The sequence below is a fragment of the Pristiophorus japonicus genome, chromosome 15, assembly GCF_044704955.1.
Source record: "Pristiophorus japonicus isolate sPriJap1 chromosome 15, sPriJap1.hap1, whole genome shotgun sequence".
Classification (NCBI taxonomy): Eukaryota; Metazoa; Chordata; class Chondrichthyes; family Pristiophoridae; genus Pristiophorus; species Pristiophorus japonicus.
In genome coordinates this window covers 48,563,949-48,589,073 of record NC_091991.1, presented here as the reverse complement: position 1 = coordinate 48,589,073, position 25,125 = coordinate 48,563,949, and the positions used below count along the sequence as shown (strand labels likewise).

Genomic DNA, 25,125 nt, shown 5'->3' with positions numbered 1-25,125 from the left:
TCTTCATCTCGGTCATTAATATAGATTGTAAATAACTGAGGCCCCCAGCACTGATCCTTGCAGCACCCCACTAGTTACAGCTTACCAACCTGAAAAAGACCTGTTTATCCCTACTCTGTTTTCTGTCCTTTAACCAATCCTCTATCCATGCTAATACATTACCTCCAACCCCATGATCCCTTAACTTGTGCAATAACCTTTTATGTGGCACCTTATCGAATGCCTTTCGAAAATCCACTACATCCACTGGCTTCCCTTTATCTACCCTGCTAGTTACATCCTAGAATACGCTAATAAATTTGTTAAACATGATTTCTCTTTCATAAAACCATGTTGGCTCTGCCTAATCAGGTTATGATTTTCTAAGTGCCCTGATACCACTTCTTTAGCAATGGATTCCAACATTTTTCTGACGACCGACGTCAGACAAACTGGCCTGTAGTTCCCAATTTTCTCTCTCCCTCCTTTCTTGAATAGCAGTGTTACATTTGCTACCTTCTAATCTGCTGCGACCATTCTAGAATCTAGGGAATTTTGAAAATCAAAACCAATGCATCCACTATCTCTGCAGCCATCTCCTCTTTTGGAACCCTAGGATGTAAGCCATCAGGTCCAAGGGATTTGTCGGCTTTTAATCCCATTAGTTTCTCTAACATTTTTTTCTCTCATATTAATTACATTAAGTTCCTCATCAGATCCTTGGTTCCCCACCATTTTAGGTATGCTTTTTGCATCTTCTACTGTGAAGACAGATACAAAATATTTAACGTTTCTGCCATTTCCTTATTCCCCATAATAATTTCTCATGCCCCAACCTCAAAGAGACCAATGTTTAATTTTGTTACTCTTTCCTTTTTACATACTTATAGAAGATCTTACAATCTGTTTTTATATTTATTGTGAGATTTCTCAAAGTCTATTTTTTTCTGTTTTAGCAATTTTTTGGTCATCCTTTTTGAAACTCTCCCAGTCCTCAGGCTTACTACAGGTTGAGCGTCTGAAATTCAAAGGTCCGAAATTCAGAATGTTCTGAAATCCGGACACCGGGCCGATCTGTGGCGAGGTCGTCCGGAATTCGGAAAATGTTCCAAAATCCAGACTTTAAAAAAAATCAATTACCATTGCGAGGGGGAGGCCCCCGCCCCCCCCCAAAAAAAATTCCAAGAAACAAAAAATAAAAAGTTCACAAAACATTCACAAAACCTTTACCTACTAAATCATTGAAAAAGAACAAATAATAATTTTAACTTACTTTTTTTGCAGGTCTTCAACGCAGGTTTTTCCCGCCTGCCGACCGCCCCCCCTACACCGATCCACTCTGCCGGCAACTCTCCACTTTGCCGCCGACTTTCTGCTCCACTGACCCCAGCTCCGCCAACCAACCACCCCCCCACCCCACCCCGCTTTACCTCGGCCCAGGCGTTTCCGGATTTGGGACGTTGTAAAGACGCTCCGAAATCTGGAAATACCCGAACCTTGGCCCGGGCATTTCCGAATTCGGGACATTGGAAAGACATTCCGGAATCCGGAAACACCCAAAATCCGGAATAGCCTCGGTTCCGAGGTTTCCGGATGCTCCACCTGTACTATTCTTCACAACATTAGAAGCTTTTTTCAATCTAATGCTATCCTTAACTTCTTTCGTTAGCCATGGATGGATCACTTTTCCTGTGTAGTTTCGTTTCTCAATGGGATGTATTTTTGTTGAGAATTATAAAATATTTCTTTAAATGCTCGTCACTGCTGATCTACTGCCATACCTTTTAATCTATTTTTTCAGTCTACATTAGCCAACTCTCCTTTTATACCAATGTAATTGGCTTTACTTAAGTTTAAGACTCTAGTTTAGGATTTAGGTAAGTCACTCTGAAACATAATGTGAAATTCAATCGTATTTTGATCACTCTGCCCCAGATGATCCTTTATTATGAAATTGCTAATCAACCCTGTCTCATTACACAACAGAAGATCTAAAATAGCCTGTTCCCTGGTTGGTTTAATGACTTATTGTTCTTTGAAACTGTCCTGAATGCATTCCATGAATTTGTCCTCCAGACTACTTTTGCCAATTTGATAAGTCCAGTCTATATGAAAATTAAAGTCCCCCACGATTATTGCATTACCTTTGTTACAAGCTCCTATTTCTTGATTAATATGTTTTCCAATGGTAAAGCTATTGTTAGGGGGGCCTATATACTGGCCTGTAAACCAGTGTTTTCTGCTCCTTGTTAATCCTTATCTCCACCCATACTGATTCTACTTCGTGATCTTCTGAGCCAAGATCCTTTCTCTTCACTGTCCTTTTGTCATCCTTTACCAGAGCTACTCCCCGCCTTTACCATTCTGCCTATCTTTTCAAAATGTCAAATACCCTGGAATATTTAGTTCCCAACCTTGGTCACCTTGCAACCTCATCTCTGTAATGGCTATTAGATCAAACCCGTTTATCTCCATTTGTGCCACGAGCTCGTTTATCTTGTTATGAATGCTCCATGCATTCAGATAAATTATGTGAGGGTCTCTTCCATGCAAGTCATAAGGTAGGCATCCATTCGGTCAGGTTGCTGAGTTTCCAATAATCTATGCAGAATCATGTGTTTGTTCCCTTCTTGGGGACCCACAGCACAAATGATGCCCATGGGCTCTGGGATGACTATTATTCCAACATCCCCTGCTGTGTGTTCCCTTATACTGTGGTGGCATGGGGTACATGTCTTTGGTTTGACGTGCCTGTGTTCACTTAATGCACAAATCACTTTTCATAGCCTGGCTTGCCCAATAAGAGCATCTGAAACTTTTTCCTGGCTTACTGTATTTGTATGAGAGATACTGAGCTCAAAGAATAGCCTTGTTCACTGAGGAACCTGTTTTACTCTGACAAGTGGTCTATAATCTTGCCTTTCTTCGGGGCAAGCATGTTATATAGGATTACTTTCTCACAGGTAAGATAAGGTTTACAATAGTCATGTGATTGATTGGATATCTCAATTATGTAATCTACTTTAGTGTATGGACCTGATCTGTGAGCCTGTAATTTGTTATGCCTCACTGGCAGTAGTATATTTTGGCCCACCTGATGCCAGGCATTGTGGTCATTTGAGTTTTTCTCGTGGCCGTGCACATATTCTAGATTCTGCTGTGCATTCTCAACAACTTGGATTTAAATAGCAATTTTAAAAAAGGATCATCCTAACATGATTCACAGAGGAGTAATCAAAAAAATGGATGCTGCACCAAGGAAGAGATTAGGGGGCCGATTTTCAGCACCTCACCGCCCGCTGCTGCCGACTGCCGCCCACTCCCACTGACATTCCTCCTGAAGATTCACCCAGTGTCACTTTCGATGTGGCCTGGAGCGGGCGGGAGGGGAGAGCCGTCGGGAACCGCCCACTGACGTCAGCGGACGACTGAGTGGCGCAACTGACCTCCCGCCCACCGAGCTCCTAGATTCTTGTGGGCGGGAGTCAGCGGTACAACGGGGTGGACCGCTGGCTGGAGGCTGGTCTGTTCCCGACGGGGAGTATAAAGAACCTGAAAAAAAGGTAAGTGAATATTTTAATATTTTTTTTCCCAATGGTAACTTACCTGTATGGGGTCCCCTGAAGGTCTTCAGATACTTAAATTTGTTGCTGTTTTTTTTTTCAGGTCATCGACCCTCCGTGGGCCCGACTCCATCCTCGATAGCACTTGGGCGGCAAGTGCCTCTGCCGCCGAGAATGTGACCTCCCGCCGGCTGCCGCCCAGATTGGCGGTGTATGTCTTCCATTTGTCACCCGCTGACCTTCGAGAGACCTTCTTCCTGAATATCCCACCGAAAGTATCGCCTGGTACCTCGGCGGCCATCGGCAGCACTTGGGCAGGCAGAGGCCTTGCTGAAAATCGGCCCCGAGGAAATTGACCAAAAGCTTGGTCAAAGTGGTGGTGAGTTTTAAGGAGGTCTTAATGGGGCAGAGAGGTGAAGGATGTAGGAAGGGAATTGTAAAACATGTGGCCTTGCAAACTGAAGGCATGGCAGCCAATGGTAGGATGTAGTGAGGATGCAGCACAAGAGGCTGAGTTAGAAGAATGACTATTTTCACAGAATAGCAGCCTTCTGGAACAAGCTGCCCTTTCATGTGTTACATAGAAAAATAGAAAATAGGTGCAGGAGTAGGCCATTCGGCCCTTCGAGCCTGCACCACCATTCAATGAGTTCATGGCTGAACATGCAACTTCAGTACCCCATTCCTGCTTTCTCGCCATACGCCTTGATCCCCCCCTAGTAGTAAGGACTACATCTAACTCCTTTTTGAATACATTTAGTGAATTGGCCTCAACAACTTTCTGTGGTAGAGAATTCCACAGGTTCACCACTCTCTGGGTGAAGAAGTTTCTCCTCAACTCGGTCCTACCTAAATGGCTTACCCCTTATCCTTAGGCTGTGACCCCTGGTTCTGGACTTCCCCAACAGTGGGAACATTCTTCCTGCATCTAACCTGTCTAAACCCGTCAGAATTTTAAACGTTTCTATGAGATCCCCTCATTTTTCTGAACTCCAGTGAATACAAGCCCAGTTGATCCAGTCTTTCTTGATATGTCAGTCCCGCCATCCCGGGAATCAATCTGGTGAACCTTTGCTGCACTACCTTAAGAGTAAGAATGTCCTTCCTCAATTGAGGAGATCAAAACTGTACACAATACCCCAGATGTGGCCTCACCAAGGCCCTGTACAACTGTAGTAACACCTCCCTGCCCCTGTACTCAAATCCCCTCGCTATGAAGGCCAACATGCCATTTGCCTTCTTAACTGCCTGCTGTACCTGCATGCCAACCTTCAATGACTGATGTACCATGACACCCAGGTCTCATTGCATCTCCCATTTTCCTAATCTGTCACCATTCAGATAATAGTCTGTCTGTTTTTACAACCAGAGTGGATAACCTCACATTTATCCACATTATACTTCATCTGCCATGCATTTGCCCACTTACCTAACCTATCCAAGTCACTCTGCAGCCTCATAGCATCCTCCTCGCAGCTCACACTGCCATCTAACTTAGTGTCATCCGCAAATTTGGAGATACTCCATTTAATCCCCTTGTCTAAATCATTAATGTACAACGTAAACAGCTGGGACCCCAGCACAGAACCTTGCGGCACCCCACTAATCACTGCCTGCCATTCTGAAAAGTACCCATTTACTCCTACTCTTTGCTTACTGTCTGCCAACCAGTTCTCAATCCATGCCAGCACACTACCCCCAATCCCATGTGCTTTAACTTTGCACATTAATCTCTTGTGTGGGACCTTGTCAAAAGCCTTCTGAAAGTCCAAATACACACATCAACTGGTTCTCTCTTGTCCACTCTACTGGAAACATCCTCAAAAAATTCCAGAAGATTTGTCAAGCATGATTTCCCTTTCACAAATCCATGCTGACTTGGACCTATCATGTCACCTCTTTCCAAATGCGCTGCTATGACATCCTTCATAATTGATTCCATCATTTTACCCACTACCGATGTCAGGTTGACCGGTCAAAAAATTCCCCGTTTTCTCTCTCCCTCCTTTTTTAAAAAGTGGGGTTACATTGGCTACCCTCCACTCGATAGGAACTGATCCAGAGTGTATGGAATGTTGGAAAATGACTGTCAATGCGTCCGCTATTTCCAAGGCTACCTCCTTAAGTACTCTGGGATGCAGACCATCAGGCCCTGGGGATTTATCGGCCTTCAATCCCATCAATTTCCCGACTAATAAGGACGTGCCTCAGTTCCTCCTTCTTACTCGACCCTCTGACCCCTTTTATATCCGGAAGGTTGTTTGTGTCCTCCTTAGTGAATACCGAACCAAAGTACTTGTTCAATTGGTCTGCCATTTCTTTGTTCCCAGTTATGACTTGCCCTGATTCTGACTGCAGGGGACCTACCTTTGTCTTTACTAACCTTTTTCTCTTTACATATCTATAGAAGCTTTTGCAGTCCATTTTAATGTTCCCTGCAAGCTTCCTCTCCTACTCTATTTTCCCTGCCCTAATCAAACCCTTTGTCCTCCTCTGCTGAGTTCTAAATTTCTCCCAGTCCCCGGGTTCACTCCTATTTCTGGCCAATTTGTATGCCACTTCCTTGGCTTTAATACTATCCCTGATTTCCCTTGATAGCCACGGTTGAGCCACCTTTCCTTTTTTATTTTTACGCCAGACAGGGATGTACAATTGTTGTAGTTCATCCATGCGGTCTCTAAATGTCTGCCATTGCCCATCCATTGTCAACCCCTTAAGTATCATTCGCCAATCTATCCTAACCAATTCACGCCGCATACCTTCAAAGTTACCCTTCTTTAAGTTCTGGACCATGGGCTCTGAATTAACTGTTTCCTTCTCCATCCTAAATGTAGAATTCCACCATAGTATGGTCACTCTTCGCACAATGAGATTGCTAATTAATCCTCTCTCATTACACAACACCCAGTCTAAGATGGCCTCCCCACTAGTTGGTTCCTAGACATATTGGTCTAGAAAACCATCCCTTATGCACTCCAGGAAATCCTCCTCCACCGTATTGCTTCCAGTTTGGTTAGCCCAATCTATATGCATATTAAAGTCACCCATGATAACTGCTACACCTTTATTGCATGCACCCCTAATTTCCTGTTTGATGCCCTCCCCAACATCACTACTACTGTTTGGAGGTCTGTACACAACTCTCACTAGCGTTTTCTGCCCTTTGGTATTCCGTAGCTCCACCCATACCGATTCCACATCATCCAAGCTAATGTCTTTCCTTACAATTGCATTAATTTCCTTTTTAACCAGCAACGCCACCCCGCCTCCTTTTCCTTTCTGTCTGTCCTTCCTAAATGTTGAATACCCTTGGATGTTGAGTTCCCAGCCTTGGTCACCCTGGAGCCATGTCTCCGTGATGCCAACCACATCATATCCGTTAACTGCTATCTGCACTGTTAATTCGTCCACCTTATTCCGAATACTCCTCGCATTGAGGCACAGAGCCTTCAGGCTTGCCTTTTTAAATACACTTTGACCCTTTAGAATTTTGCTGTAAAGTGGCCCTTTTTGTTTTTTGCCTTAGGTTTCTCTGCCCTCCACTTTTACTCATCTCCTTTCTGTCTTTTGCTTCTGTCTCCATTTTGCTTCCCTCTGTCCCCCTGCATTGGTTCCCATCCCCCTGCCATATTAGTTTAACTCCTCCCCAACAGCATTAGCAAACACTCCCCCTAGGACATTGGTTCCGTCCTGCCTAGGTGGAGACCATCCGGTTTGTACTCGTCCCACCTCCCTCAGAACCAGTTCCAATGCCCCAGGAATTTGAGTCCCTCCCTGCTGCACCACTGCTCAAGCCATATATTCATCCGAGCTATCCTGCGATTCCTACTCTGACTAGCACGTGGCACTGGTAGCAATCCCAAGGTTACTACTTGAGGTCCTACTTTTTAAATTTAGCTCCTCGCTCTTTAAATTCATCTCTTAGGACCTCATTCCATTTTTTACCAATATCGTTGATACCAATGTGCACCACGACAACTGGCTGTTCACCCTCCCTTTTCAGAATGTCCTGCACCCGCTCTGAAACATCCTTGACCCTTGCACCAGGGAGGCAACATACCATCCTGGAGTCTCGGTTGCTGCCGCAGCAACATCTATTTATCCCCCTTACAATTGAATTCCCTATCACTATCGCTCTCCCACTCTTTTTCCTGCCCTCCTGTGCAGCAGAGCCAGCCACGGTGCCTTGAACTTGGCTGCTGCTGCCCTCCCCTGATGAGTCATCCCCCCAACAGTACTCAAAGCAGTATATCTGTTTTGCAGGGGGATGACCGCAGGGGATCCCTGCACTACCTTCCTTGCACTGTTCTTCCTGTTTGTCTTCCATTCCCTATCTGGCTGTGGACCCTTTACCTGCGGTAAGACCAACTCACTACACGTGCTAATCACGTCATTCTCAGCATCGTGGATGCTCCAGAGTGAATCCACCCTCAGCTCCAATCCCGCAACGCGGTCCGTCAGGAGCTGGAGGCGGATACACTTCCCGCACACATAGTCGTCAGGGACACCGGAAGTGTCCCCGAGTTCCCACATGGTACAGGAGGAGCATATCACGTGTCCGAGCTCTCCTGCCATGACTTAACCCTTAGATACACTTAATTTGGCGACAACAATGTTAACAGGTTATTTACTGACTATTGGATGCAGACTCGCTGAATTTCTTCAAGGAAAAGCTGGATGTGTTTTTGGCTGCGGTGGGGATTACCTCTTACAGAAGGTAGGTACTGCAGGCAATTTAATGGCCAGAGTAATCTCCTGGACTAGTTTTGATTGCCTGGATGGGTCGGAGAGGAATATCCCAGATTTTTTTTCCCCCAAGTGGCCTGGGCTTTTTATCTGCTTTTTTGCCTCTCCCAGGAGATCAGATGGTTTCAGGTGGAGTGTATATGTTGTGATACACAAGGTATCGCAATTGCATGGGACAGGCTCGATGGACCAGATGGTCTTTATCTGTCTGTCATTTTTCGTATGGTCATAATGTAGAGTTCCAGGGGTGGGTTCTAGGGCTTGAAAAGGATACAGTGATAGGGAGGGATTAGGCCATGAGGAATTTAAACACAAGGATGAAATTTTAAATTTAAAGCATTGGGGGTAGAAATCAGTAGTTTCCTTCTGTGCTCCCCATTGCTATGATGGATCTGCAGGAAAGAAGGGTAGAAGCTAAGAAATGGGTTAGTATTACCCTTTAATATTGAGGCAGAGGAAGGGGTTCAACCTTGTGTGGTGCTTCACAGGGATGCCAGTGGACGTTCAGTCATTAACCTGTTGCCACCAATATGCCCTTGAACTTGCCATTCACACAGCAAAAGCACAGTGCATAATTGTGTGGGAGGGAGAGCTTAAAGAAGAAATATGGGATTTTAGCCTGTTAAAGTGAAGGAAAGAGTTTTAAGGTTGTGCATGTAAATAATTGCCATAGTGCAAGATCTCAAGTGCATTGTGAAGGGTTAGTTGTACAAGTGTTCCTTTTAGAGGAAGAGGGGTGTGCTGGTGGCCAAAGAAGAAAAGGAAGAATGTTTAGTATGTTATCGTGTCTGCTCTGGTGAGGCAATGGTGTATATTCCTGGTGAGTCAGAGAGTTGGTATCCCTTTCGATGGCACAAATTACATTTCCGGCAGTTTTGCTGCCAAGCAATCTGTATCTCCTCAAGGAGACGCTTGGGTTAGTCTGTGAAATTATGGCATTATCTTCTGTGTCTGTGCCATGCCCTGCTGCCTTGTTTGGCTATGTGTGCCAGCAGCTCCTGTAGTCAATATTCTTGAAGTTTCATGAAATAATTGATGATACATGCAGTGAAGTTAGCCAAGAATCAAGAGAGTAAGCCAAGCACTGCTCCTTCCTTACCTGCATGTCCCCAGTCTATGGCTAGAGTGCTCATGCAGAACTGTCTTTTTAAAGGTGACACTCTAATTCCAATGCACACCAGATTACACCTGTTTTATGCCAATCGCTACTCCAATGATTATGCAAATGAACCAAACAAGGAAAGTTGTGTGTAAAGTCTTCCACATATCTTTTCCATTGCCATAAAAAGGGGGCAACTTACCATGTGGAAATTCATCTACATTTTTATCATTTCATAGTCCATTGGATCCATGTACGAAACTACAGTAAGCGTCTTACCGCTGAGTGATGATACAAGAGTCTCAGTCCAAAGTTCGTTCTTCCAATTATAGTAGTTTGCTAATAATTCAAAATAAGCCCTTAGGAATCCACCTAGGTCTTCACATTCTTCAAAATTTGGAATCAAATTGGATATAGTGAAATTATTCTGTGCTCTCAATTATCAAACTTAGTCAATTAGCTTGCCCCTCCCCCCACCCCCGCCCCCTGCCAACAGTGCAAGAGCATTTGTACTATTTCCTGGTCATCTGCTTTGTTTTCATAGAATCTTCTCTACATGCAGTCTGCAATTCTCCCATTCCTCAATCTGCAGCATTTATTCTGCTTACATTGCTCTTTTGTAGCTTCGAGTCTCAGCACTTATATCTTGTACACATGTTCCTTTGCTTTTCCCTCTGCAGCCAAACAGCTTGGGCTAGACTTTCCACTTGGTGGCTAAGGCCCCAAAAAATGGACCTTGTATCGCCCGTGCTGATCGCCTGCACAAGGCCCTTTTTTTTTAAAAAACCGATTTTCCACTCGGCCTTACCCCAGCGATGTCAAATGGGCGATGTGATTTCTCGCCGATCTCACGATCGCCCAAAGAAAACGGAAGTGAATGAAAAAAAAAGCTTCCCTAGCAACGTTATACTGCGCATGTGTAGCTTGATTTTTTTTTCCAGGTTGATGCTCCTACCCGCATTTTGAGAGGTTAGGGGTCATCACACATGCTCAGAAGCTTTGTGAGGGTCGGAGAGAGAGAGCGCGAGAGCGAGAGACAGAGAGAGACAGAGAGAAAGAGAAACAGCATTTTGTGGTCTGATTTATCTGATATTCATCGACATTCTTCAAATTTTTTTCCATTTAAAATAATTTTCTGTACTATTAGTTACACTGACAATAATTTAGCAAGTTACAAATATTGGAAACTAAATTGCTAATTACTGGTAATTCAAGTTATAAATTTATCAGTACCAATTTGTGCAATAAAAATGGAGGGATCAGTTGAGAGGCATAGGGCCAAGCCCTTCAGCGAGGAGGCCAATGAGTCCCTCGTGAATGTTGTCAGCTCCAGGTGGGAGGATCTGACACAGGGTGGGCATAGGAAACCTCCACCCCGTGCATATCAGAGGATTTGGTCTGACATTGCCGACGTGGTCACGTCGGCCTCTAATGAAACGCGCACACCGGACCAGTGCCGCAAACGGTGGAACAGCCTACTGGCAGCTGCGAGAATAAGTTGAAATTTATATTTATGTATTATTTAATGATCTATGGAAATAGTAACTAGAATCTGCAATGTTATTTGGTTACATTTGAACATAACTAAATTATGAATAAATTTATGCAACCCAGCATAAAGTTAAATGTTGTAGTGTGAAATATGCAACATAATGCTAATTTGTAATAGAACATTTAAATCTGTCAGTCTTAAATGTCTTCAATGTCTTAAATTTCCTGATCCATTTGCTTATGCCATGCAATGTTATCGTATCATTTACAGAAGAAGATATCGATCAATAATCATGAGCAACGCAGGACAGTTTAAGTGCTTATGAGCTCGCAGTGTCATTGGTGGGGCCAGAAAGCCGTTCGGTCAGATCCCGTGGTGTGGCTGAACCCATCCTTGAGACATGTGAGTAATGAGAACCGTGCACTGTTCAATGTGTGAATCATTAGTAAATACTGAAAATATCGTAGTTACGCATGTAATGTTATGCAATTACAATGTAATTTGATGTTATGCAATTATAATATAATCTGATATATAATTGTGATGTACTATAGATCTTCGAATGAGGTCATGTTAGTCCTGGTGATCCCTTGTGCATATGGAGTAATGGAAAGCATTGCAATGTTTTGAGTTCGAGAAAAATTGTAATGCAATGATTTGAATTGTTAAAACTTGTTTATCAAATTAAAGGTCAAGTGGTCGTCGAGTCAGAGGAGTCCACTACCACTGAACCGTCTCCAACATCGCAGGAGGATGAAGAAGAGGAGCCACTGCAGATTCCTGTTGCTGTGCTTCAGCAGGAGGAGGAGACGGAAGAAGGAGATATTTTTTTTTGTGGGGGGGTGGGGGTGGAGGGGATGGGAATAACCTGCGGCCATCTCGGTTGAGATGGAAGAAGCACCGGGACAAAGCGGTGTGCAGGTGGCGATGCCAAGGCACGTCATATTGCAAACGCCGACCCCACGGAGGTCCGGTCAGTGTGGTGAGCAATCGCCTACCTTGGAGGGCCAGACAGAGAGCTTGATTTCCCTGTGCAGGGAGACGGTCGCGATTGGTCGCGACCTTATCCAGAGGTTCGCGGGATTCTCTGCGAACTGGAGCCAGTTTCCAGCATTCTGGAGCGAGTTCTGCCAGAACTTCTCCAATTGGTCTTCTGAGTAGTCACAGACTGCAAGGGAGACCTTGGAGGCTATTCGGCAGCAGACAGCCGCAACCAATGCTCTACGGCATGCGTTGCTGGCTGGACACGGCGCTGCACCCCAAGGTGTCGTGTCTGCTCGCAGCGACACCCCGAGCACGCAAGCAAGTACAGTTCCTCCGGACTCGGAAGTAGAGCCTCAGGCTTCCGCTTCCTCTCCGTCACCTCCACCACGACAGGAAGTCTTGACATCCCACTTTGCACGACGTCTTGGTGTCGGTCTGCATAGACCGAAACGGGCTGGTGGGGTGCGAACACGGGGTGGGACAGGATCTGGAGAGAATCGTGGCCGCGGGTAGGGAGGGGGAGTGCTTCTCAATAGTTCACTTGTTTTAAAATATTCACTTGTTATTATCACTAAATTGGGCACTTGTATTCAATAGTTAAATGTTCACTTGTTATTACTTAACTGTTCACTTTCCATTCTTTTTGAAATGGTCACTTGTTAGCATGACTTAAATGGTCACTTGCTCTTTAAAATGTTCAATTTCTTCTAACGTTTTAGGGATTTTGAGGGAAGGGTGGGTTGGTGCAGGGGTGGGGGTTGGAGGGAGGATGTTGTTCATTAGTTCTTAAAAAAAAAGCGTGTTTCTTAAAAAAAAAATTTCTACAACTTTTGTACCTTCTCTCTTACAATGTACAGTTTTTCATGCATATGTGTGTTTATTCTGTTTCCCCACGGAAATGAAACTTTTGTTTAAACGTAACTGTAATTGAACGTTTGAATATCAACAATAATAGTTCATGCAAAGCGTTCATTAATGAGCTGCTGATGCAAAAGCTTAGCAGCCGTGTAACTGCCACTGGCTACTGGTCTTCAGGAAGGGTGTGGTGATACCGGTACTAGATTGCCATGCTAGTCTTTTACGTATCGGGAAGCCTGAAAAGATCCCGATGCGTAAAAGGCTAGCATGGCTCGGGCAGCAGTAACCTTCACCTCACCTCAACTGACAGTGCGATTCTGATGGTGCTGGAAGGCTGCAGATCATCCTTGAAGAGTTGACATACGTCATCGATGACCTCCTTCCGGAATCGCAGCCTCCTAAGACAAGCATTATCAGACAAGTTCAGGTAGGATTGCTTCTCCAAGTACTTTCATTGGCTATATGGTCTCTTCTTTCGTCTCCGTCTACGCATTACTGTGCCACCTCTTCGATTGACCCTTTCAGTAACCAGTGTGCAATTAAAGGCAGGGAAAGCATAGGCCCCATAATCACTATCAATAATTACTTTCACTGATTTCAATAATCTCTGCACTCTATACTCTCTAATCACTGTAGTCTGCCCTCTCTAAGCTGTATACCAGTCAGTTTGATAGGCACCAACAATATCATTAAATAACTTCACTATGTAAAAGCTATTTACTAAATAATTCCAATATATGAGATCTATTTATCATAAATAAGTTGATAATACCTATTTATATTCCCTGTCCCAAATTTCTGAATACAATTTGCTTCAATTTTACTCCAAATAACTCAGAACTAATTCTCCACCCTTCCTCATAAGCTAAAAATGGCGTTCATAGTGCCCATTTCCCTGTCTAAGACCCTGAAAAAGCAACTATTTTTGAGCACTCTTTTGGGCCTTGCATCGGCCCAGCGAAGTGCATGCTAGGTGCTGAAAGTTGTGATGGGCCTTGTGTGGGCGATCATCTCGCTGATCAAAGTGGAAACTTGGGGGCCTATTTTTCCAGCGATGCTTTGGGCCTAGTTTCCACATTTTGCTCAAAATGGGTGATAGAGGTCCGTTTTGGGCGATAGATGGGTCTTAGATGGGCGACGTGAAGTGGAAAGCCTAGCCCCTTGTTGTCGACACCTTTCTGAACTCTTTATAACTTTTTAAACTGCTACTGTAGCTACTGCTCAACTTACTTTAAATTTAAAGGGGGGAGAAATTGGGCTTCTTTGCATCTCCGATTAGCGCCACCAGGGGGGCAATAACCGGGTGCAAATAGGTTTGCGATCAGCCGCAGCAAGATTAGCGACTCCAGCTAAATTTGGCAGGAGTTTTGTAGCGGCGGTAAGACGTTGATAAGAACATAAGAAATATTAGGAGTCGGCCATTTGGCCCCTCAAGCCTGCTCCGCTATTTAATATCATGGCTGATCTGATCTTGGGCTCAGTTCCACTTCCCTGCCCGCTCCCCATAACCCTTCACTCCCTTGTCATTCAAAAAGCTGTCTATCGCCACCTTAAATATATTCAGTGACCCAGCCTTCACAGCTCTCTGGGGCAGAGAATTCCACAGATTTATGACCCTCAGAAGAAGTTCCTCCTCATCTCAGTTCTAAATGAGCAGCCCCTTATTCTCAAACTATGCCCCCTAGTTCTTGATTCCCCCATGAGTGGAAACATCGTCTGCATCTACCTTGTCGAGTGCCCTCAGTATTTTATATGTTTCAATAAGATCACCTCTCATTCTTCTAAACTCTAATGATTAGAGGCCCAACCTACTCAACCTTTCTTCATAAGTCAACCCCTTCATCTCAGTAATCAACCAAGTGAAACCTTATCTGAACTGCCTCTAATGCAAGTATATCCCTCCTTAAATAAGCCCAAAACTGTGCTCGGTACTCTAGGTGAGGTCGCTCCAATACCCCGTATAGTTGTAGCAGGAGTTTGCTTCTTTTATACACCATCCCCCTTGTAATAAATGCCAACATTCCATTTGCCTTCCTGATTACTTGCTGTACCTGCATACTAACTTTTTGTGACTTATGCACAAGGACCTCCAGGTCCCTCTGTACTGCAGCATTTTGTAATTTCTCTCCATTCAAATAATAATTTGCTTTTTTTTATTTTTCCTGCCAAAGTGGATAACTTCACACTTTCCCATATTATACTCCATCTGCCAAATGTTTGCCTTATATACCCCTTTGCAGACTGTCTATATCCCTTTGCAGATTCTTTATGTCCTCCTCACAACTTGCTTTCCCACCCATCGATGAATCAGCAGCAAACGTGGTTACATTACACTCGGTTCTTTCATTTAAGTCATTAATATAGATTGTAAATAGTTAACGCCCCAGCACCGATTTCAGTGGCACCCCATTAGTTACCATTTGCCAACCGGAAAATGATCCATTTATCCCAACTCTCTGTTTTCTGTTAGTCAATCCTCTATCCATGCTAATATATTACCTCCAACCCCGTGAGCTTTTATCTTGTGCAGTAACCCCTTATGTGGCACCTTATCGAATGCCTTCTGGAAATCCAAATGTACCACATCTACTGGTTCCCCCTTATCCATCCTACTCATTTCATCCTCAAATAACTCCAGCAAATTTGTCAAACATGATTTACCTTTCATCATCATCATCGTCAGTCCCTCGAAATTGAGGAAGACTTGCTTCCAGGCTAAAAGTGAGTTCTTAGGTGACTGTACAGTCCAATACGGGAATTACAGTCTTTGTCACAGGTGGGACAGACAGTCATTGAAGGAAAGGGCGGATAGGGAGTCTGGTTTTCCTCACGCTCCTGCCGCTGCCTGCGCTTGCTTTCTGCATGCTCTCAGCGATGAGACTCGAGGTGCTCAGCGCCCGCCCAAAAGCTCTTCCTCCACTTAGGGTGGTTTTTGGCCAGGGACTCCCAGGTATCAGTAGGGATGCTGCATTTTATCATGGAGGCTGAGAGGGTGTCCTTGAAATGTTTCTTCTGCCCACCTGGGGCTCGCTTGCCATGTAGGAGTTCAGAGTAGAGCACTTGCTTTGCGAGTCTTGTGTCAGGCATGCAAACAATGTGGCATGCCCAATGGAGCTGATCAAGTGTGGTCAGTGCTTCAATGCTGGGGACGTTGGCCTGATCGAGGACACCAATGTTGATGCATCTGTTCTCCCAGAGGATTTGTAGGATCTTGCGGAGACATCATTGGTGGTATTTCTACAGCGATTTGAGATGTCCACTGTATATGGTTCACATCTCAGCCATACAGGAGGGCGGGTATCACTACAGCCCTATAGACCATATTGCTTGGTGTCAGATTTGAGGGCCTGATCTTCGAACACGCTCTTCCTCAGGCGCCTGAAGGCTGCGCTGGTGCACTGGAGGCAGTGTTGAACCTCGTCCTCAATGTCTGCCCTTGCTGATAATAAGCTCCCGAGGTATGGAAAGTGGTCCAGAGACGTGCTGTGGATCTTGATGACTGGGGGGCAGTGTTGTGTGGCAAGGTCAGGTTGGTGGAGGACCTTTGCCTTAAGGATGTTTAGTGTAAGGCCCATGCTTTCGTACGCCTCAGTGAAGATGTTGACTATGACTTGAAGTTTAACCTCTAAATGTGCGCAGATGCAAGCATCATCCAACGTACTGTAGCTCGACGACAGAGGATGGGACAGTCTTGGATCTGACCTGGAGACGACGAAGGTTGAACAGGTTCCCTCTGGTTCTGTAGATTAGTTCCACTCCAGCGGGGAGCTTGTTGAGTGTGAGGTGGCGCATTGCAGCGATAAAGATCGAGAAGAGGGTTGGCGCAATGACGCAGCCCTGCTTGACCCCGGTCCAGACCTGGATTAGGTCTGTGGTGGATCCATTGGTCAGGATCACAGCTTGCATATCGTCGTGGAGCAGGCGGAAGATGGCGACAAACTTTTGGGTGCAGCCGAAACGGAGGAGGACGCTCCATAGTCCATCGCGGTTAACAATGTCAAATGCCTTTGTAAAGTCAAAAGAAGGCCATGTACAAGGGTTGGTGCTGTTCCCTGCATTTCTCTTACATAATGTTTCCCTTTCATAAAACCATGCGGACTCTGCTTGACTGTATTATGCTTTTCCAAATGTCCTGCTACTGCTTCCTTAATAATCAACTCCAGCATTTTACCAACGACAAATATTAGGCTAACTGGTCTATAGTTTTCTGCTTTCTGTCTCCTTCCTTTTTTAAATAGGGGCATTACATTTGCAGATTCCCAATCTGCTGGGACCTCTTCAGAATCCAGGGAATTTTGGTAGATTGCAACCAATGCATCCACTGTCTCTGCAGTCACTTCTTTTAAGAACCTAGGATGCAAGCCATCAGGTCCCAGGGACTTGTCCATCTTTAGTCCCATTATTTTACCGAGTACTACTACTTTAATGATAGTGATTGTTTTAAGTTCCCCCCTCCCTATAGTCCCTTGATTATCTATTTTTGGGATAATCCTACAGTGAAGGCTGATACAAAATATTCGTTCAAAGTCTCTGCCATTTCCCTGTCCCCCATTATTAATTCCCCAGTCTCATACTCCCAAGGGACCAACATTTACTTTAGCTGCTCTCTTCCTTTTTATATACCTGTGGAAGCTCTTACTATCTGCTTTTATATTTCTTGCTAGTTTACGCTCATAATCCAGCCTCTCTCTATTATTTATTTAGTCGTCCTTTGCTGGTTTTAAAAAATTTCCCAATCATCTGGCCTCCCACTAATCTTGGCAACATTGTATGCCATTGTTTTCAATTTGATAGAATCCTTTACTTCCTGAGATAGCCACAGATGGTTCTCCCTTCTCTAAAATCTTTCCTTCTCACTGGAATATATTTTTGTTGAGAGTTATGAAATACATCCATAAATGTCTGCCACTGCTTATCAACCGTCTTACATGTTAATCTATTTTCTCAGTCCCCTTTAGCTAACTCTGTCTTCATACCTTTGTAATTGCCTTTACTTAAGATCACTCCACATTGCACTCCAAACTACTACACCCGGCGATCATTGCCATGCGCAACACCTCGGTAGCGCCCGAATGAAAAATTCCCCCTCGCCCCTGTTTGTGCGCCTGCCGTTAACAACGACAAATAGAGGCGGGGGCTTTCAGTCGGATGTCGGCTGGAGGAGCACTATTTAAAGGCGTCAACATCCGGTTTGGTCTTAGTTGGCCAACAATTCTGCCTTGTTACTTTCACACAGGCAAACAGGACTTTAGACCGGTTTGAACATGTTGGAGTTTAACAAGTGTTCTGGTTCAAAGATTCTTGAGCTTCATTGAGGGTGATTTGGAAAAGCAATATTTGGATCCTTTCATGGGGGCTGTACGGACACTGGACCTCGCCCCCTAGCATCAACGTCAGAGGAAACTAGGCACAGAGAAAGAGTGCAAAATGTGGCCAACAGAGCTCTTAACAGGAGATCTTACCCACCCAGTTTATTCCAGCAGCAGTTCTCCTACATGAATTTCACTGAGGGACAGTGTGGTCGAAGGCTCCGCTTCAACAAGGACATGGTCACAGAGCTCTGCCCTTCCTGCAGCCACACCTAGAGCCTCAAACCAGGGTGATCACGGCTCTCAGTGGCAGTCAAGCATCGCGCTCAATTTCTACTCCAGTGGATCCTTCCAGCATGCAACAGGCGACATTTCCACCATCTTCCAGTTTGCCGTCCATTGCTCCATCCACCAGGTCACAGATGCTCTGTACAGAATGAGAAGGGACGACATTTTGGTCCACATGATCAGAGAGAAGCAGCATGAGCATGCATTTGGCTTTGCCAGGATAGCGGACTTCCCCATGGTGCAGGGCACCATTGACTACACCCACGTTGCTTTGTGGGCACCTCATAACAAGTCTGAGGTCTTCTGTAACCACAAAGGCTACCACTCACTTAATGTGCAGTTGGTGTGCAAACACACATGGCGAATCCTCACCGTCAATGCTCACTATCTGACAGCAGCCACGATGCCAGATCGGTGTGCCATCTCTGTTCCAGCCACCACATGAAGATTGCGGCTGGCTGCTGGGAGACTAGGGCTATCTGCTCTCCACCTGACTCATGACGCCCCTCCACAACCCTAACACTCGTGCCCAGCACTCATATAATGAGAGCCATGCTGCCACCAGGAACATCATTTAGCAGACCATCAGAGTGCTGAAGCAACGGTTCCGTTGCCTTGACCGCTCGGGAGGAGCGCTCCAGTACTCGGCTGAGCGGGTGTCACTTTTCATCGTCATCTGCTGCATGCTGCACAACTTGGCCATCATGAGGGCATAGCAATTGCCACCAGGCAAGGCTCCACCACTCAGTAGGATAAGGAGGAAGAGGAGCAGGAGGAAGAGGAGGATGAACAGCAGTGACGGAGGAGGCAGCCACTCAATCGGATTTCTGGAAGGTCAGTCCGTGACTGCCTCATCTGACTTATTTTCCAGTGAGTTTGAGGCTTCTTTCCAGTTACTGAGCACTTCCCCATCATTCCATCAATTTCCCCTTCCATACCACAGCCCAAAACTGAAATGACAGCAGCAAATCTGCAACATTCCAGTAATAAATCAAAAAGCATTAACCGCATATATACAACAATATTGACTAATCACGCTTGTGCAAACCCTTACCAGCCCTCTTTACAGTCACTTTTCCTATTCTACTGCTCCTACGTAGTGTCTCCCCAGTGGCCACAGCAGGGCTGGTGGAAAGCTGCTGAGTGTTAGTGCCAGAGACTACAGATGGCCTTGCAGGATGCCCTCGATCAGCTCTGGGCCTGGGAGGCACTGCATCACCTCAGGTTGAATGGCAGCAGTCCAGGCTAGCTGGATGACAGGCAGCGACAAGTGCATTGGCAGAGTGGCTGTGGTGGAATCAGGAATATAGTCATCCTGAGACAGGTCAACAGGTTCCTGCTCCACTGACCCACTGCCACTCCTTTGGGGCAGCACCTCAGCATCCCTACCAATCTGCTGGAGCACAGACCTGCTGCGACACCATGAGATCCCGGTAATGATGGGCTCCATGGCAGATTCCTCCATGCTCCTTACCATTGCCAAGAGGCTCTCGGGCATCCTTGCCAATGCACCTATCATCTCGGAGTGCATGGCCATCACCCTTCATGTGAACGCCTCCTCACCGGGATCCTCATCTAAGTCCTGTGCAGCAGAACTCATGCATGAACTCCCCCTCCATGGTACCCTTTCCCTTTGGCCTTGCTGTAGCCCGTTCGTTCCCGATGAATCGACCAGTGCCAACCCCTCCACTAAACTTGCCTCTAAAGATCGCGTAGTGCCAGTATCTGAGGTGGTGCCTTTGGGAGAGAGATGCAGTGACATGGTGCTTTGCTCCTCCTCCTCCTCCTCCTCTTCTTCCTCACTCTCAGTGGGAAGCTCAGGGAAAGGCTGGTCATCTGGTTGCTGATTATGTGAAAGCATAAAAGCACAAGACTCGCGTTAAGGAGAAGGCAGAGGGGCAGGAATGGAGCAAAGAATGCAGACGTTATCAGGAGCTGGAAAGTGATAAAGGCTTGTGGTGTGAGGGGAAAGTGGGATGAGAAAAGGAGAGGGGATGAAGATACTGTTGTTGCCCCCAACAAGTTCGGCGTCACCAATGGCCGCCCGCCGATCATATGCTACCCAATAAGTTGCAGCACTCGCTCAAGGTCTGAAAGCTGCTGGAGTGCGCATCACTCCCACCTGTTCTCTGCTGCTCCCTCCTATTGTGGGCCATCTTGGCCTGCAAAAGAAACGAATGTGTGAGAGTCAGAGTCCAGCCATGTATTTGGGAGATATGCCTGCCATCCTTGAACAACTGTGATTGTAGGCAAGGCGTGAGATGTGGCTGTGTGTTTGAATAGGTGCAGATGTTTGGTGGGTAAATGGTGGGGTTATGGTGCTTTGCGCAGTGTGCAGACTAAGTTACAGATGTTGATATGTAGGACCTGTTGAAGCATGTACTTGCCTTGATCACCTGACTGAGGTTGTTGAATTTCTTCTGGCACTGTGTCAGGCTGCATTGCACCACATTACTAGCCGAGACCTCATGGGCCACTTCCCTCCACATTGCCCCAGGTCTTCAGGGCAATGGCCTACATCAAGTGGCCAGGACCAGCACTGCCCTCCTTTGCTCCACTCCAGCCATCAATGCCTCCAATGCCATGTCTGTGAAACAATGATCTCTCCCTAGGAGTGGGATCAGCCATTGCCATCAGGGAATTCAGTTGCTCGCAGGTCACCTTCAGAGCAAGGCTGAAAATGAGGATCTGCAGAATGATACAACCTCCCATTTAAGAGCTGGAAGGAGCCAGTGTGAAGGACATTGCTAAATGCATTGCACCTGAAATTCATTATCGTTCTGCTGGTAGTGCCCCTCTGGGGTAGGTAACACTTGATTTAGTGCTCCACTTCCTTCTTGGGCGCTAACACCCAATTTAGCATATGTTCAGAATCATTAGCGCCTGGCACTAAATCTTCAAAATTTCAAAAAGTTAATGCCCCAAACAGGACACTAATGAATGTCTCCTCCTTTGAATAACCTGTTGCTGAGAGTGATATTCTAATCACACCATTGTTTTACTTGCACCAGTGTTCATAGTTTGTGATTTTAGTCCATATTTTTCTCAGGTTCATCACCTCAAGCTAGTCCTATAGGTGAGCTCTCCTTCTGTATAAGTTAGAGTGTGCCTTTGCCTCGCCAATATTAAGGGAAATTCTCCTCTCTGATCCTCCTTGAAACTGTCAAAATGTTGGAAAATGCAGGCAGTGAGGCCTACTGTTGTCTACCACCCTGACCAGAACTTACCTCTAATTGCTGCTACCAGGACCATTGCTGACCACTCCTTCCCTGCCCACTGCATGCAAATTAATGACAATGGGGAAGGGGAGGCAGTGGCAGTTGGACCCGGGTCACTGGCCGATTTTCCTTCTTTCTACTACTTTCCAGAACCATAGTAAAGGCCTCAAATTCCCCAGTGGAGGGAGAGGAGGGCAGTGGAGAGACTTGCCTTGAAGACCTCAATCTCGGCCGGTGCTTTCATTGGGAGCCTTCCTTCCGATTTTTGGGGCATTTCTTCCGTAACAATCGCTTGCTATTTATTCTGGTGCTACAGTAGCTTACCCTTCCGCGAGCCCTCCATGCACAAGCAATGACACCGATCCAGGAAAATGGATTGGGGCTAGGGCAGATATGCTAGGATAGGTAGAAGTCCTGGCCCACCCAAGAACTCTGCCCAGAAAAGGTAAATCCCACCCCACAGTTATACCCTAGTAACTGCATTTCAGCTCACCTGCTACATCCCATTCCCTTAACTTTGGAACGCGATAGAATAAATATTCCACTAGACTGTGGCTTAGGGTATAAACTACCAAACAGATTTTTCAAAAGTAAAAGGATAAGTGAACAGTAACAATGACAAAGTGTAGATTTACAGTAATTGAAGATTTAACTATCCCTAAGCAAAAGAGCAAAAACAATCGTATCTGCTGTGCTAAACACCAATGTGAACTGGACCTGGTACAAGGGCCCTGAATAGTAACCTTGCATAATAATTCACTGCTGAGCTTCCATGGAGTTTCTTGGGCCTCTATATCTCTCATAGTTTCATATTGACGCCTCAACTGGAACAATTTTATAGGACAAATGAAATTTAACCATGTATTTTGAAATTAAATTGAGCTGCCAATCAAACATATGTTGAAACAAACTCACAAGCTGCTCGATTTTGAATTAAATGGTTTGACCCCTCCCTTAGATACCTGACCCAGACATGAAAGTGTTTCTCTGGTTAATGTGTGTCAAAACAAGGTGGTCACCTTCTATGAATGAACTTGGGTTTTAACCTGGTTGGTGTGGTGACAACAAAAATGGCAATAACATGATAGATAATTGGCACATCTAGCATTGGTGGAATTCTGAAGGTGAATTAGCAAGATTGTATTCTAATACACTATATAGGATACAAAAAGATACCTGCTGGTTCATCAATAAAAAAGGTGACTTCTTTCTCATCATCCTTTTCATCAATATGGTCGTAGGTTATCTGCGGTACTGTTAGTGCATTTTCTCCAGCATTCATCATGGATGCTGTCTCATTATCACGTCCATTTTTGCATTTTTTTTTATATTTCTTTACCTATAGTTCAAAGAGAAATAGTAAAAGAAAAAAAGAAAGACTTGGATTTATATAGCGCCTTTCACGACCACCAGATGTCTCAAAGTGCTTTACAGCCAATGAATTACTTTTGGAGTGTAGTCACTGTTGTAATATGTGAAACGCGGCAGCCAATTTGCACACAAGCAAGTTCCCACAAACAGCAATGCGATAACGTTCAGATAATCTGTTTTTTTGGCATGTTGATTGAGGGATAAATATTGGCCAGGACACTGGGGAATAACTCCCCTGCTCTTCTTTGAAATAGTGCCGTGGGATCTTTTACGTCCACTTGAGGGGGCAGACGGGGCCTCGATTTAACGTCTCATCCAAAAGACGGCACCCCTAACAGAGCAGCCCTCCCTCAGCACTACACTGGAGTGTCAACTTAGATTTTTTTGTACTCAAGTCTCTGAAAGTGGGACTTGAACCCACAACCTTCTGACTCGGGCGTGAATGCTACCCAGTAAGGGAAAAATGCTCGTGAATACAATTCTAGAAAAGGGAGCAATATATTATGTTAGGTACTAATATGAATCATGGTCTCTGCTTTAAAAAAATATTTAGGCTTGTGCTGAGCAACCTTTGCACAGCTGCAAAAGTGTTAGTACGTTATTGTTGTCAGCACCATCTGGTGATAGTGTACTATTAGAGCTAGGATAGTGCTGACACATTGAAGTTTTTTTACATGAAGTTAACACCATTTGTTTCCTACCAACATGAATGGCAAGAATATGATCAAACATGCCACAAAAAAAGTAAACAAAAAAACTCCTGGGGGGGGGGGGGGGGAACAAAACTATTGGGAAAATTGTATTTAATGAGAACCTCGCACCTTCGATTTTAAACTGTCTAATTTAAATAATTAGAACAAAATGAGAGCAATAACCTGGCAACAGATACATGTAGACTTCAGCCAGTGCCACCAGCTTAAAATAAGGCTGCTTTCTATTAAAAGTTTTAAAGATCTAAAATGCAAGTTTGGCATTCATGATTCCCACTGCAATGAGTTAATGAGGGGAAGACACAAACGGATAGATTTTAACTTTTGAGCAGCTGATTGGCAGACTGCATCGGCTGCCTGCCCAATCCTTCTGGCTGGAGACCCGAGCTATATCAAAGCCCAGGCCTCATTTAATCGCTGCTGAACATCCCTTTGTAGTTCACCAGCTTCGGGCTGGTGCAATATCAGGCGACTCAGGTGCGGGCCAGCTGACAGAAAGGTATGTACAGGGGGACTGATCATGATAAGGAGAGCTCCTCCTGGCCACAGAAAAATAATTTTAAACTTACCTTTTTGCGGCCTCTTTCTCTTCACCACCAGATTTACTGAGCGGAGCGCCATTGCGTGCTCCACTCAGTAGGTCCTTTCCATCACAGGGCCCCTATTTGCATATATTAATGAAGCCTCCACCTGATTTGAGATGGGGGTCTCTGCCACCCAGCAGAAGGCCCAAGTTAATATGGCAACAAAGCACAAACATTTAGGTAAATTGACCACCTCGATTTTAACTCCAGTACCATCCAGTTTCTGCCTGGTGAAGCAAGTTAAAATTGTCCCTCGAGGACTGGGGCATTACCTCTGCACATGAATAGGGGGAAAGTACATAGATGAGCTACATGAGGCCACTCCAGCGTATTTGGGGGCAGAAGTCCCTTAGGTTCCTCATTTCAGACACAGAATAGTGCATAAGGTCTATAGGGAGAAAAAAAAACACAGCGAAAACAAAGAAAGTCTCCAAGCACCTTATTTTCATAGGAACTAGATCAAACTAAACCAATTTAAGTAAAATTAACTGCTTTTCTAGCCCCAAAAAACTCATGTTGCACAATTTCTGTATGGGGAAAAACACAAATCAGTGCTATTGGGGCTAAAGTCCCGGTCTTATCGGGGCCATATGGAATACACCCAGACCCGGCGAGGCCTCGCAAAAGTCGGTTTTCGGCGTGCAATGCACATGCGCCGAAAACCAGCTTTTCCGATCTGTCAAGATTTTGCTTGACAGATCCTCCGCATCCCCGTAGGAAGGACATTCGCGCGGGTGAGATTGGGCTATTTGCCCATCTCTTGTCTAGCAAATGTCCTTGAAACTTTTATGCCTGGTAAATGCAGGCGCATAACCTACTTTTACCAGCATAAGAGTTTTAAAACATAAAAATTATATTTAAATGCACATTTTTAGAGTAAAAACCCTGTCCATTAAGGTAAGTTTATTTTAAACCCTATTAAAA

General features: G+C 45.1%; 1 protein-coding gene across 1 annotated transcript in view; it reads right to left on the bottom strand.

The window, feature by feature from the left end:
- Positions 1–25,125, bottom strand: part of kcnq1.2 (potassium voltage-gated channel, KQT-like subfamily, member 1.2) — a 1,103,902-nt gene that overhangs the window by 887,179 nt on the left and 191,598 nt on the right. Inside the window, exon 10 of the mRNA XM_070901706.1 lies at positions 22,713–22,875. Coding sequence (XP_070757807.1) covers positions 22,713–22,875 — 163 coding nt within the window. The remainder of the gene's footprint in view (positions 1–22,712; positions 22,876–25,125) is intronic.